The sequence below is a fragment of the Molossus molossus genome, unplaced genomic scaffold, assembly GCF_014108415.1.
Source record: "Molossus molossus isolate mMolMol1 unplaced genomic scaffold, mMolMol1.p scaffold_m16_p_10, whole genome shotgun sequence".
Classification (NCBI taxonomy): Eukaryota; Metazoa; Chordata; class Mammalia; order Chiroptera; family Molossidae; genus Molossus; species Molossus molossus.
In genome coordinates, this window is record NW_023425345.1 from 67,604,921 (window position 1) to 67,620,020 (window position 15,100).

The 15,100-nt window shown below is 42.9% G+C and overlaps 1 protein-coding gene across 1 annotated transcript in view; it reads left to right on the top strand.

The window, feature by feature from the left end:
• Positions 1-15,081, top strand: part of GNS (glucosamine (N-acetyl)-6-sulfatase) — a 43,310-nt gene extending 28,229 nt beyond the window's left edge. Inside the window, exons 10-14 of the mRNA XM_036251177.1 lie at positions 4,169-4,270; positions 8,705-8,812; positions 9,774-9,884; positions 11,195-11,355; positions 13,072-15,081. Of these exons, the coding sequence (XP_036107070.1) occupies positions 4,169-4,270; positions 8,705-8,812; positions 9,774-9,884; positions 11,195-11,355; positions 13,072-13,150 (561 nt within the window). The 3' untranslated portion in view covers positions 13,151-15,081. The remainder of the gene's footprint in view (positions 1-4,168; positions 4,271-8,704; positions 8,813-9,773; positions 9,885-11,194; positions 11,356-13,071) is intronic.
• Positions 15,082-15,100: the final 19 nt, after the last annotated feature.

Below are 15,100 nucleotides of genomic sequence, written 5' to 3' on the forward strand. Positions count from 1 at the left end.
GTTTCTAGAAGAGAGGCACTATCTCAACTTAGAATTCCCAGCCCTTAACATACATTGGGGGACGTCCATGTTAGTTGAGTGGATATTATTACCAAGGTCACATAGTAAGTGGCAGAACCAGGACTGAAAATGAACTGTGCCTACTCTCAAAATCCATGCTTTTCCCCTGCTGTGCTGACAGATGTAGTTTGAGAAGTGTAAGTGCCTCAACTTTTGGCTGGCGGAGAATGTCGGGGCGCAAGCCACATGGCTGTCCCAGTGCCAGTTTTTCTGTGTGAGTTGGGCATAATGAGCTGAGCTGTCAACAGTCTAATGGCGAAAACAGGGCATGTTTGACCAGTGGATTTAACTGTGATGGCTATTTGGGAGCTCAGGGCAGGTGGTATGTGTGGTTCCCCAACATTGGCTGTTACGGTTTCCTCCTCTTGCTAGAAATGAATCCAGCTTTAGATTTGGTGGTTTAATTTCTTCAAAAGGGTTTTAAGACAGGGAAAGATTTGTAGGAAAACTAACATGACCCTCGTGATCCAGGGGAAGTAGAACAGGGAGTCAGGAAGACCACATATGGCTTTAAGACTTTGGACAAAATAAGCATTGGTTTCCCTGTGTGAAGCTGGGAGGATGTTCAGTGCAGCGGGGAATGCCCTGGCCTCCCCCTTGTTGGAGAAGCTGGGGCAGAGGGCACCACCAGGTGGAGCAGCCCGAGATGGGGGAGTTCTCTGCGTATGCCGCTCCAGTGCTTTCCACAGAGTGGACTTGGGTGCGCTCTGATGTGCTTTGAGTCCTTTCTTTGATAGCCCTGCATGAATTCTTTAACATCGGGCTTAAATGTCTGTCTGGAAACCTGGTGTGGCCTCCTGAGAGCCCTCTTAATCGTTTCATTGCTTCTACAACACTGGCTTTCTTCCAGAGCTAAAAAATAAGCACCTCCAACGCATGGCACCACTTTATTTCATGCCCCTGAGTTCCCTATGGGCTTTTATTTATCAGAATGTCTATATATTTAAATCCCCAGAGCATTCCCAAACTGTGAGGCTATGATTTAAGAAATAATCTAGACCTGGCCGGTTTGGCTCAGCGGTTGGAGCATCGGCCTGCGGTCCAGAGAGACCCGGGTTCGGTTCCTGCTAAGGGCACGTACCTCGGTTGCAGTTTGTCCCCGGCCCTGGTTGGTCGTGCGGGTGGCAGCCACTCGATATGTCCCTTTCACGTCGATGTTTCTCTCTCTCTTCCTCTCTCCCCCTCCCACTCTATCTGAACAAAAAATGGAAAAATGTCCTTGGGTGAGGATAAAAAAAAAAAGAAATAATCTACTTTTGGTCTTGTTCAAGCTTTTTCAGCTTCAACCCGTAAGTGAATCTTTGAGTGTATAGTGATGAAAGCAAGCAGTAGAGGCAGTCCCTGAGTAGTTTTTCGACTTTGAGATGGTGGTGCAAAAGCCATATGCATTCAGTAGAAACCGGCTAAGTTAAGCTATGTTTGGTGGGTTAGGTGTATTTTTTAAAATTTTCTGTTTATCTTTATTGATTTTAGAGAGAGAGGAAGGGGAGATAGAAACATTGATGAGAGAGAACATCGATTGGCCACCTCCCGCATGCCCCCACTGGGGATTTGGCCCACATCCTGGGCATGTGCCCTAACTGGGAATCGAACCAGGGACCTCTTGGTGCATGGATAGACACTCAGCCACTGAGCCACACCGGCTAGGCAAGGTTAGGCATATTAAATGTGTTTTTAACAAGATATTTTCAATGTTTATCAGGATGTCACCCCATCATAAGTTGAGGAGTATCTGTACCATTTTAGGAACTTAAAACGCTAATGTTTGTAGAAGTCATTACAGTGATGGACCCATAGTATCTATTCTAATTTGAGGTTGTATAAAAACCAGAGATAGATATATTTCTTTAATATGTTTTCATTGATTTTTTTTTTTTTTTTAAGAGGAAGGGAGAGATCGAAACATCAGTGTGAAAGAGAAACATTGATTAGCTGTCTCCTGCACGCCCCCTCCTGAGCATTGAGCCAGAAACCCAGGCGTGTGCCGACTGGGAATCAAACCAGGACCTCTCAGTCCGTGGGACGCTGCTCAGGCCACTGAGCCACACCAGCTGGGCCAGAGATAGATATAATTCTCAGATGAATTCTTGACTCATACTCAGTATCCACTAGACATCTCCCATCTCCTGATACAGTATGCTAATTTTGAGACTCTACTTCTTGGTCAAACAAAACCCTAGAAGGGAAGAGTCCTGGGATATAGTGTATATGGTATTTGTGCTGAATCTTACTGCCATTTGACTTGTACTGGAACGTACAGACCTGTCTCCCCATAGAGCAAACTGCGTTAGAGGGAACCTCCCATCATACCGCTGACGGCTCTTAATTCCTGGTGAGAATGGCAGTCACCATTTTATATCTCTGTGGGTTTTTGCCATTTTGGTGTTTACCCTTTTTCTTAGAAAACTGCCTTGGACATGTTAGCAGTACCTGTGGACTTGGCATTCATATTCTGGACATCACTGAAGATGTTAGTCACACGTCAGCGTCTTGTTGCCTTGATCTGATTCTGGAGGTCGTGTCTCTGTCTCTTCTTTCCTGCCATGATTTCTTTCGTGTCCATATCCAGTTTTTTTGACCATATTCCAAGCTTCCCAATCTGCCTGGGGGACTTGGAACTAGGCAAGATACCTCTAACCCAGGTGTCATATAATCCCTAGAGACGTTGCTGTGGATTTTTCTCAGTAACCAGTGGATTGCCTTTCCCTTGAGCTGTCTGCCACCGAGTGGTCACTTTGGACAGCCAGTTACTCTCGTTGATTCAGAGCCAGGATGAACAATCTGAAGGTGTTTTCTTGCCTTTCGTGTCTGTACTTTTGGTTTTGTTTTTAAACTAAAAGTACCAGGGTTAGTAGGGGTTGTTCTTTTAATCCCCATTTGGCCTCTCCTAAGATGATCTAAGTTTTCTCAATAATTCTGAAGACTGTTATTTCCCTTGAGTAAGTGATAGCTTTTCTAGTTACAAACTGTTGACTTTGTTTTGGTTACTTCTCTTTCATTTCCTCATCTGTAAAATGGGGGAGTGCTCATCATAGGATTGCGGTAAGGGTTAAGTGAGGATAAACGCTAAGTACTAGCACAGAAGAGGTGTTCATAAACACTAGCTCCCCTTGCGTCCCTGTGACCTCTAGGTGTATGCTTAGGTTCTGCACAGGCCTGTACAGCCCACTGTCGTAGCTGCCGCCACGTTGGCTGTTGAGCTAAAACTAGACTATATGGGATAACCCAAATTATTTTTAAATACCAGATTTCACAGACTTGGTTTAAAAATAAAAACACAAAATCTCATTAATTTTTTAAATTACTTACATATTGAAATAGTAATATTTTTAATATATCAGGTTAAATAAAATATATACAATGAATTTCACCTTTTTCTTTTTTACTTAAATGTGGTCACCAGATAATTTTAAATTACATATTTGGTCCTGTTATGTTTCTGTTGGACTCTGCTAGTTTGGGTCCTGAAGAGGCATTACATTCAGAAGGAAAATACTCTAATAAACCAAGGAAATAAGGGAAGTTATAAATGCAGGACAGTATCTTTCATATCTAGAATGTTTGTTTAAAACATCTAAGTTTTGTGCTCTTTAAGGAAACTTTTTGATCTATAATTGGAATAAGTTTTCTGAAGTATTCAAAACCTATTGCAAACATTTTTCTAGCAGTGTTGTTATTTTGAAAAACTATAAAAAGGGCTGATATCCTCCTTGGTGGTAAGCATTCAACCTTAGAGGCTTTCAAAATTGTCAGGAGTGAACTAATAAGAAAAATCAAATTGGAAAACACTTTGTATAAACTAAACCAACATTTTTCTCACAATTCGTAACAGAGTCTAGGCAGTCCCAAGAGGGTTTTTTAAAATGTTTTGCTCAATAACAGTATGGGTGGAAGAAATGGGTAACTTCCTAGGGGCATATATTACAAGCCTTATAAGCCTTTCTTTTTAAAATTACTATAGTTATATTTGAATATACAAATCAGTAAGACCTAAGTAAGTATGGGCTATACAGTAGATAATAGTAAATGCTGTGTGTCTCACGGGTGAGGAAGGGGGAAGAGAGTATAGATAGAAAAGGAAAACATGTATTTTTTCTCATTCCCATAGATGCTCGTTGCCAACATTGACTTGGGCCCTACTATTTTGGACATCGCTGGCTACAACCTAAATAAGACACAGATGGATGGGATGTCTTTATTGCCCATTTTGGTGAGTATAAAGCCCTCAATCAGGCCTAAGTCAAGGCTCTGAAAATTCCAGGTCGTAATAAATTTAAACTTAAAAACTATTAAATTTGTGGAACAGAGACTAGAATTTTTCTCTTTGGGGTAGGAAGGAGTTTTCTTTAAAAAAGAATGCTCGGACCACATGTAAACAAGAGTTCTGTATACTCCCTACCCGCCCCCCAATCATTATAAACAAAATTAAGACAGGTGACAAACTGGGCAGATACTTGCAATATATGTGGAAAAGGGTAATAAGTCCTAATAGAAGAGTTCTTAGAAAGCAAAGATGATAATATCCCAGTAGAAAAATGGCAAAAGAAGTAACTAATCAGCTCAGAAGAATTAGAAATGGTTAAAGTAAGTTCAGAACAATCCCATCAATGCTGACCAAAGAAATGCTTAACTGAAGGAGGCCTTTATTGCCTGCAGAACTGGCCAGGATATCCACTATTTGCAGAAGTCTGAGAAAATGGAAACTACTCAGACTGTTCATAAAAGTATAGTCTCAGTATAAGCTGTCAGGAGGCTCATTTATCCAGACAAAGCAGTTCAGAATACACACATCAAGCAGTTCCATCTGGCAGTTTATTTTAAGAAAACAAAATTCATTGAAGTACCTAAAGAGCTAACTAAAAAATGTACATGTAGCCCTGGCCAGTTTGGCTCAGCAATTAGAGCGTCGGCCTGTGGACTGAAGAGTCTCGGGTTCAATTCCCAGTCAAGGGCACGTACCTGGGTTTCAGGTTCAATCCCTGGCCTCTGTCAGGGTCGTGTGGGAGGCAACCCATCAATGTGTCTCTCCCTCCCTCCCTCCCACTCTATCTAAAAATCAATGGAAAAATATCCTCAGGTGAGGATTAAAAAATATAATAATGTACATGTAGTGTTAATAGTTAAGCAAGCAGAAAACCTAAATATCCAGTAGGGAATTGGTTAAATTGTTGCACCATTAAATAATAGAATGTTAAATCAACACTAAATGATATGACTCAGAAAGCTGTCTACCACATACTGCAGGGAGAAACGGAGGTTTCACAATAGCATCTCTTCTCCATTGAAAATGTATTTTAATATGTTTAAACATAGACAAGTTTGGAAGGATCAGTCCTAAACTGTTTTAGGCATTTATGGTGACTCTTGGGTGAATCTCACTCATTGATTTTTCTGAAACTATGACAGTTTATTATTAGGTAGTATATGATTCATATGAGAGAATACATGTAACTCACATTAGTTATTAAATGCAAGAAATAACACGAATCTATCATCCCATTTCAGAACTCAAATATTCCCTGTATTGGTACTTCTACCTGTGTTCCTCCCCGTTCTGTCCCTCACCTGCCCCAAGGGAGTGATCACTTTCCTGAATTTCATGGTTATGATTCTCTGACTTTTATTTTTTAGGATTATTATGTATGTAACCCTAAACAACACACCTAGTTTTGCTCTTGTTTGCCCTCTAAAAATGACATCCTACTAGATGTCATTTGGAACTTGTTTCAATTCAGCATTGTTTCCAAACTGATCCGTGTTGTTCACAGATGCCTAATATTCCACTTAACTATTTGTTTCCTGGACAGTCAATGGACATTTGTGTTCTGGCTTTGTTTTAAGAACAGTAAACACGTGTGTGTATACCAAGGTTACAGGAACTGCACATGTTCATTTCTATAGATATTACTGAGTTATTTCACAAAATGGTCATCGATTTACATTCTCACCAGCAATGTGTGACAGTACCCTTTGCTCTGTAGCAACTGTCAAGACAACTTAATTTAATGCCAATCTAGTGGGTGAAAAAGACCAAAATTTTATTTGGTCTTACTGTGCATTTCTTTGTTTATTAATGAGATAAATCTTTTTTTTAACAGCTTAATTCACTTACTATACATTTCACTAATTTAAAGTTTATAAGTCAGTAGTTTTTGGTATATTCAGAGTTATGCAGCTACACGATAATCTAATTTAGAACGTTTTCATCAACCCAAGAACATCAGCAGTCATCCCTCCATTGCTCCCAGTGCCAGGAAGCACTAATCTGCCTTCTGTCTCTGCAGATGTGTCTACTGTGGGCATTTTGTATAAATAGAATCATACAATATGTGGCCTCTTGGGACTGGCTTCTTTCACTGAGCATGTTTTCAAGGGTCAGCCATGTTGTAACATGTATATGATTACATTTTATTGCTGAATATTATTATTCCATTTTATAGATATATCATATTTCTTCATTCATCAGTTGATAGACATTTGGATTGTTCCCCCTTTTTGCCTATTGATCATGCTGCTATAAACAGTTGTGTACAAATTTTTGGTGGACAAATGCTTTCAGTTTCTTGGCTACATACCTCGAATTGCTAGGTCACATGGTGACTTTCTGTTTAACCATTTGAGAAACTGCCCTACTGTTTCTAAAGTATCTACACCATCTTATATATTCCCACCAGCAGTTTGCAAGGGTTCCAATTTCTCCACATCCTCACCAACACTTGCTGTTATCTTTTTTTTTTTTTCATTATTACTTGTTTATTTTAGAGAGAGGAAGGAGAGAGAGAGAAACATCAGTCAGTTGCCTTCCACACACTCCCTGACCAGGGATTGAACCCATAACCTGGGTATGTGCCCTGACTGGGGATCAAACCTGCCACCTTTTGGTGTACAGAATGACACTCCAACTGAGCCACACCGGCAGGGGGGCCTTGCTCTTATCTTTTTGTAATATTGTAGTCGGTGTGAAGTGGTTTTGATTTGCATTTCCCTAATGATTAATGATGTCGAACATCTTGTCATGTGTTTATTGGACATTTGCATATATTCTTTGGCGAAATGTCCATTCACATCCTTTGCCCATGTTTTAATTGGGTTTTTGATCAGTGAATCATTTTTCATTTACGCCTTTTGTTTCTTCGCTTGTGAAATGCCTATTTTGTCCATCACCTCCCTCTTAGTGACTTGTCTTTTCTACATTAACATGACATCACAGAAGTTGAAAGTATAAATAAATCATCTCTTCATTATGGTTAGTGTCTTGTTTATAAAAATGCTTCTGAACCTTGAGTTAGAAAACATTTGTTATGTTTTCTTCTAAAACTTCTGTGCTTACATTCAAGTCCTCGGTGTATCTAGAATTGATTTTTACATGGTATGAGTCAGGGATCCAGTTTTTCTTTTTCTCCATAAATAATCAATTGTCTTCTGTTCCAAAGATCTATCTCTGTACTAGTATCATTTTGTCTTGTTGTAAAGCTGTATAATTAAATCTTTGTATGAGTGCACTTCTCATTGTTCTTATTAGGGATCCAGCTACCTTTCTTCCATATTAACTTTAAAAACAGCTTTTCAGATTCCCAGAAAAACCATGTTGGGCTTCGGCTGGAATTGCATTGAATCTACAGATCAGTCAGAGGGGAATTTATATCCTTTAACTTGCTCCATACAGGTCTTCCACAGGGCAGGCCATCCCAGGATGTCCCACAGTGGCATGTTATTTTGAATTAAGCTTCCTAAGAAACTGCCCGTGCAAGAAGAAAACCCTGAGCTCCCTATCCCCGAGAGCAAGTGACTGTCCGTGTGACAGCTGCCCTCCCTGCTCCTGAGGGCCAGGGGACAACCTTATGACAAGTAAAAAGAACCCAGAGTCACAAGCCTTGTACCGCCTTTACGCAGTTACTACCCAGGCCCCAGCTTGGTTTAGATTCCTCACTAAAGAACACCCGACACCCGACCTTGCTTAGATTCCTTTCTAATAAGCACTAACTTTATCTGTCCTGTCACTTTCTCACAAATTCATTTTTTGTCTAAAAAGTAAAAAAGGGTGCCTAGTTCAGTCATGTCTCTGAGCCTCATTTTATGATTAGTATCATATGTGGTTCTCCCATGCACACATATTAAGTTGGTTTTTCTCTTATTAACTTGGTCTTATATCAGTTTTACTACCCTCCCCACAAGTTCATGCGTGTATGGTGTCTTCATCCTGACCATCACAGAGTACTCTGAACCTGTTACCATCCTTAGCACAGCCCTGTTAAGTGTTTGAGTCCCTGTCCTTGTGTGTATTAAGCTGTAAGTTTCTTAGTACCAGCCTGGACTAGCTCTTACAGTTTGTGGACAGGATTGTTCTCACCCGAACTTTAGCACCTTGCACTATGACCAATTCTCGCTTAGCTACTTGGTTGGTTTCCATTCCTGACCTGCCTCAAAGTAGTCTTGGGAGCTATAAATGCTCAAAGCATTTGACCATCACTTGCAAGGGCTCTATAAGATATCAGTAGCCTTCATATGCATCTGTTTTAGCTGATCCCTTAAGTTACTGAGTGAACAGTCCAATTCACTTTGACGGCCAGGTCCCCTTAACAGAAGAATAACTGTGACCTTTTCAGTCTGTATGCCTCACAGGAACCACTTTTGCTCTTTCTAGAGAGGTGCCAGTAATGTGACTTGGCGATCAGATGTCCTGGTGGAATATCAAGGAGAAGGTCGTAATGTCACCGACCCAACATGTCCTTCCCTGAGCCCTGGAGTGTCTGTGAGTAATGGTTTGAGCCGGCCTGGACAGCCTTCTGACAGCTCAGCAGGACATCTGTTCAGGTGTATCGAGTACTGAAAGCCTTCATCTGAGTCCTGCTTCTCTGTCACCTGACTTTGTCACTTGACAGTGGAAGATTAGTAGATACACAAAAGTTAACTCAATAATCCTAAAAATAGGGGGGGAAATCCTGCTGCTGACCTGTCAGAATGTGCACTTTGAATTCTACCAGGTTTTGTAACAAGTACATGTACCTGCCCACATTCTTACTTTATTAATCAATACCCCTTCCTGTTTTCCTCCCCTTCCCGATAGCAGTACTGTTTTTTATTAGGGATGTAATCAGTGGCACCCACGAGAGACAGGCTTCCCCCGTGGCCATGCTATCACAAGTGTCTTGCATTGGTGGCAGCCAGGCTGGTCATGAGGTGGTCACGGCAATGTTGGCCTCACTTGGGAGTTGACTCTTCTCACACCAAGGTGTTACAATAGTTAAGAACCAATCAAAAGTTGGTATGGAAGACTTGAAGAAATCAGAATTTTCTAAGTCCTATTTGGTGATAAGAACGCTCAGAAATACCTTACCGACAGATGATTCCACAAAGCTCATTTTAGCATTTTTTTCCCCAACCCTTTAGGATGGCAGTTCCTAATATACCTTAGAAGTGACTCATTTGAGTATCGATTTCCTCTCCTTCCAACCATACCTTTTACAGGGGCCCCTTATAGCTTATCCTCGTCAGGAGATGAGCAGCCAGGGATGGCAACAGCCTACAGACAGAACCACAACCACGTGCCGTAGTCACGTCAGCCAGCACACCCAGCTCTGATTCACTTCTCTGGAAGGTTTCCTACTTTCTCTCCATTGTATGTCTGGTTTGAGCCAACCTGGTTGCCCCTGTAGGCAGGCAATTGTTACTATAAGAACTGCCTTCATTTAACTTTTTAAATATCCCTACAGCAATGTTTCCCAGACTGTGTGTGTGAAGATGCTTATAACAACACGTATGCCTGTGTGAGGACCATGTCAGCCCTGTGGAATCTACAGTACTGCGAGTTTGATGACCAGGAGGTGAGATGCTGCCTCCCAGCCCACCCACATCTGCCACCAGCGCTCTCTTGGCTGGACTTGGTGGCAGAAGAGTAGCTGCAAAGATGCTCCCAGGGAGGATAGTTCTTACTAATACGTCCGCGAAGCTTCCTTCAGCTAAGAGATAGAGTTCCCCAGGGAATTCTCGGCCGCCTTTCTGGATGAGGCGCTCCACTCCCACCCCCACCCAGACATACCTGTTAAATGCACAGGTCACTTCAGAATGCTGCTTCCCTGCCAGTTTGGGGTGAGGGTCAGGCACCTCAACTTGTGCCGAAACTACCGTCCCCACCTCAGCACAGTCTGGTGCTGCTCAAGTAGATCAGCCGTGGGGGTCCGAGGCAGGACAGGAGCGCCATCCTTGGAAGAAGGTGGCTCTCGGCCAGCAGATCAGTGTGGACTCTAGTCCCTGTGGTGTCATACTCTATCAGCAGGTGCTCAGCTCCCCATCTGGCACCCCACATTTGGCCATATGGAGCCAACGCTCATCGCATTTCAGAAACTGACTCACTCGCCATTTGCTTGTAGTTCATAAGCGCTTTATACAACAGGCAAGAGAGCTCCCCTCCAACCCAATTCCTGTTCCTCTTCCCCCATAATCTTTATCAGTGTGATGACTATTTTAGGAGCGGTGGTCTAAGGGCAGCCATTTGAAGCTGTTACAGGCAAAATTGCCCTACCGTCTTCCTAGTATTACCTGACTCCATTTTGGAGAACAAAGTGCAGATTGGGGGGAAATAGTGATATTAGACAGTCTGATATTAGAAATAAATAGCATTGTATCCTTTAGCAGTGTGTCCAAAACTGCTTTTTAAAATAGGGAAACCTAACATTGTATAACACAGGTTGGAGTACTTGGCTATCGTCATTTGACTCTTCACAGTTCTAAAGCAAAAATAAACCTTCAAATGTTAGCTCCCATTCAGGAACTTCATTACTAAATCTAGTTTCTGAGACCTGGCCACTTGAGGGCCGTGCCTTCTGTCTGCTTTAATTACAGCAAGTAACAACCACCCCTCTGCCCGCTCCCGACTCTGCCTGAAAAGGCCCCTTTGCAGCATGTGGGCCATAGACTGAAGCAATTCAATCCCCAGAACAGATGCTCCGCTGTCTCATGTGTACCCCTGGGCTTTGGAGGATCCTTTTTTTCTTTGAGAATCTTGAAACCAGATGATATTCTCCTGGGCCTCGGTGTTGTCTACCTCCTCCCTCCCCATTTAGAAATAATTCACACGAGTATTTCTTTAAATGTAGCCCCTTGCTCTTCTTCCCTCCGTTCTCGTTTCCTGTAGGTGTTTGTAGAAGTCTATAACCTGACTGCAGACCCACACCAAATCACCAACATTGCTAAAAGTATAGACCCGGAGCTTTTAGGAAAGATGAACTATCGGCTGATGATGTTACAGTCCTGTTCTGGACCAACTTGTCGCACTCCGGGGGTTTTTGACCCCGGGTAAGTTTCCATTTTCTTCAGTGACTTTGCCAAGTTGTCTGGCGCAGCTGTGCTGTTCTGGAAGGCAGGGGAGCTGGATGGGCCCTTTTTGCTTTGTGCTGTGTCTCTCCTCCGCTTTAGTGGGAATCCCGTGTCTCACGCATCAGCCTGTGTGCTAGGCAAATAAGCTGTTTGAAAGGTTCACTCTTTGGTTGGGGGCTTAGCCCCGCTCCTCACCACTGGGGCTCCCCTGCCTCCCATCCTGGCTGGGATTCCTGTCAAGGCACCACTTGATTGCAGTGGTGACACCTGGGGCTTCTTAAGCAGCACTGGCCAAGTGCTAGCCTGCTCCCTGGCACTTCTGAGAGCATATGCTTCATTCCGGTTCTCAGAAACCCAATTATAGAAACATGAGTACTTGCCAGTGAATTTAATGTATTAAATACAGACAATGGATCAGAAGGTATAAACCCTCAAATGTTGAAATATGTAAGTCACTGCAGTATCCAGAGAAAGGAGAGATGTGTAACTAGCACGTACACCGGCAGCTGCGTTCCCCCCACTCCCCTAACTGCTCGAGAACAGGAACTGGCCACCGCTGACCCGGCTCAGCACAGCGTGCGCTGGGCTGCCTGTGGCGAACCTGCCATCTTACTGTCTGATTATAGGAGAGGGAAGATTGATAGGTATCTTAAGCCAAGGAAAAGTAGTAATATTATTTATCCATCTTTCCATGAAGTGGTTCTTCAGTCTAAATTCGAGAGGAATGTATATGAATGAGCAGAGAAATAGAACACGTTTTCTTTTAAACTCCTTAGCCATAGCTTACTCTCTCCTACCAAACACTTAGGCCTCTAGAATCCCCCAGGCTCAACCCAGCCAGCACCACTTAGAACACAGCCACTCACATTCCTGTAAGCATCGTGTGTGGCTGCTTTCACCCTTCAGTGACACTGTTGTTGGGACAGAGACAGAATGGCCCACGAGCCCTACAATATTTATTATCTGGCCCTTTACAAAAAAATTGGCCAGCCTCTGCTCTAAAATAGTAACGATTAGTTTATCCTAAGAGATAGCAGGTAAAAGTAAAATACAATGTTATTTCTAGCCTTTACATACATGTAAAATCTTTCCAGCCCATCTATGTTCCTTGTTTGCCAAGGCTCAGCTCACGTTACCATTTGGCATTCACGCTAACTTTCCCATGGGTGGTGAAGTAAGCTATTTTATGTGCCAGATACTGTACATAAATTGCCTTACTATTTTATTGGTGGCCAGAGGGGTTAATGACTTACCTAAGTTCATAATGATTCAAACTCATGTCTGAGGTACATACCTGTGCTCTTGCCCATCACAGTCTGGGCCTGAACTGAACAAGGGCTTTGAGACCACTGGTAGTTCTGTTCCATCAGGCTGCTTTATACCTTAGGGTCACCCCCTTCCTCCTAAAAAAAACCCCAGCTCAAATCATACCTCCTTCCCAGCGCCTTCCCAGATCAACCTTACTTCCATCTCTCGTCCCCTCTCCTCTCCTCCTGCCTGTTGGGTGCCGGCTGACTTGGGTGGAAAGGCCCTTAGTATTAAGTACCTCTGCTGTGTATGCACACTGCACCACTGGCTTCCCTTCAGGCGGTGTGCTGTTCCTTTGATATCCCTTCCCCTCCACTTGGCATTCTGAATGAAGTGCTCAGTGGCTAACTACAGTTAATGGGACATCCTTTCATTCTTCCTCCCCAGATACAGGTTTGACCCTCGTCTCATGTTCAACAATTATGGTGGTGGCAGGACTCGAAGGTTTTCAAAACATCTCCTGTAGTGAGCTCTGCAGCTGAGCCCCTGCACGCCTCTTTCTGATGAAGTGACTGTAGTAGGCATCTGTAGCTAGTCTTCAAGACCACACCTGGAGAGTTTCTGGACTGGCTTTGTTGTAAGTCCTGTTTTAAAAAGCAATCCAATCTGCCGGCCACCTAGTGCAATGTGTTAAACTGTGAACTCGGCCCGTACGTCAGGAGTGGCTGTCCCTGGTCCCTCCATTCAGCTGGTACGACTGCTCCTGAGGTCTTTGTCCTCACCATGCCCTTTCTGTCCTGGGGCTCCAATTCTTGATGGCTCCCCAGATGTCCAAGCCTGAAAGTCTGTTCAGATAAATGCCAGTGTCTTTGGTATACAGCTTGACCTAAAATCAAAGGACCTGCATAGCATTTCAGATTGAGCACTTCACTAAATACTAACGTCACATGGCTTGAAGAATAACTATCAGAACTAAATCATCGGATTAAGAAGAAGTACCATTGTTTTCACAGTAGCAGAAATATACTGTTTATAATAGCTATCCAGTCACAATGTGATGTCACAAATTTAAAACATGTCAACCAAGCTCTGTTCATTTTTTGGTTTCTAGGCTGGTACTGCACTGAAATGGAACAGGAAGCTTTAGGTAAAGGCTCATTCCAGGTAGTTGTTGAAGGCGATGGCTGCTAACCACATGGCGCACCAGGGGTATTGAGGGAATGTCTCTGCTCTCAACAGAGGGCAAGAACTTCAAGGGTTGGGGAAGGTCGTGTTTTCTGAGGGTCTTCTGTAGAGAGGGCACTCAAGTTGAGATGTAGTAAGTGCCTGTCCAGCAGGGAATCTGGGTTTCAGTCCCTCGTGTGAAGTTGTTTTGACTCATTGCATTTTGCTGACATTCTGTTCATTCATTAAGATACAAAAATTTCTTACAGTTGATGCAAAGTATCAGCCACTTTGCCCTACCATCTTCCCTTTCAGATTAGTTCTTCCTGACTCTCTGGAGTCTCGTGTAATTTGGGCCCCATATTCACTATTCTCATCACCTTGTTGAGGTTTCCCCACTATTTAGAGCACCTGTGTTTTTGTTTCCTGGCTCGGAGACCAGTCCTGTTTCCACAAGAAGGTTAACCCGGTGGTGGGAGGGCAGGAGGAAGAGCTGTGGTTTGTAACCGCTCAACTCAGGCAGTAGTGATTTTCACTTGACCTAGGGTTGAGCTTGAAAGCACTTTGTAAGACATGGTCAGTTAATAGCCATTGGGTTTATTCCTTTTCCTCATGCAGTCCTGTTACTGGGTGGTATTTAGAGGTGAAATAGGCAAATGAAATGACCACCTCTGCTGTGAATGTTTTAGGGAAAGAAAATTTGTAACTAAAAGCAAACTACAATGTTGAATATGGGTTTTGCTTTATTCTACACTTTTGATTCTTAACATTACTCAGTCAATTTCCACATTAATGAAAGTTGACCATAGTTATTCCCGAATAAAAAGAAACCAACTCTCACCAGGGCTTGTACTGTGATGTCATATTATTCAACTAATTCATTTTATGATGCTGGTTCCTGAAAGCAGGTAAAGTCAGCAGGTGATACACACGTCAGCAGGCTTCTGTGTGGGTGATGGGGATGCAGTTCCCATCTGTCTGCTGAATGGCCTCTGATCTGACTTTCTCCCAGACAGGCTGCATTCTGGATCTGTGCTAAACCATCTTTCAGTGTCTGTGCGCGAGGCGGCGGCTGCCGGAGGCTGGCCTGATTGTACTGAGGGGATTATTTTCTCTTCTAGAAAAGCCAGGTCCATGTCTGTTGGTGCCGTCAGAGTAGAGAACTATATTCCCATTAGTAATGAACAGAGGGCACTTTACAAGGCAAATTCTATTCATTCCTATTATAAAGCTCTTCCTCAAATACAATCACCAAACAGGTAACACCTTTTGAACATTTTTTAATTCGACCAATGGTGCTGTTGCAAAATAC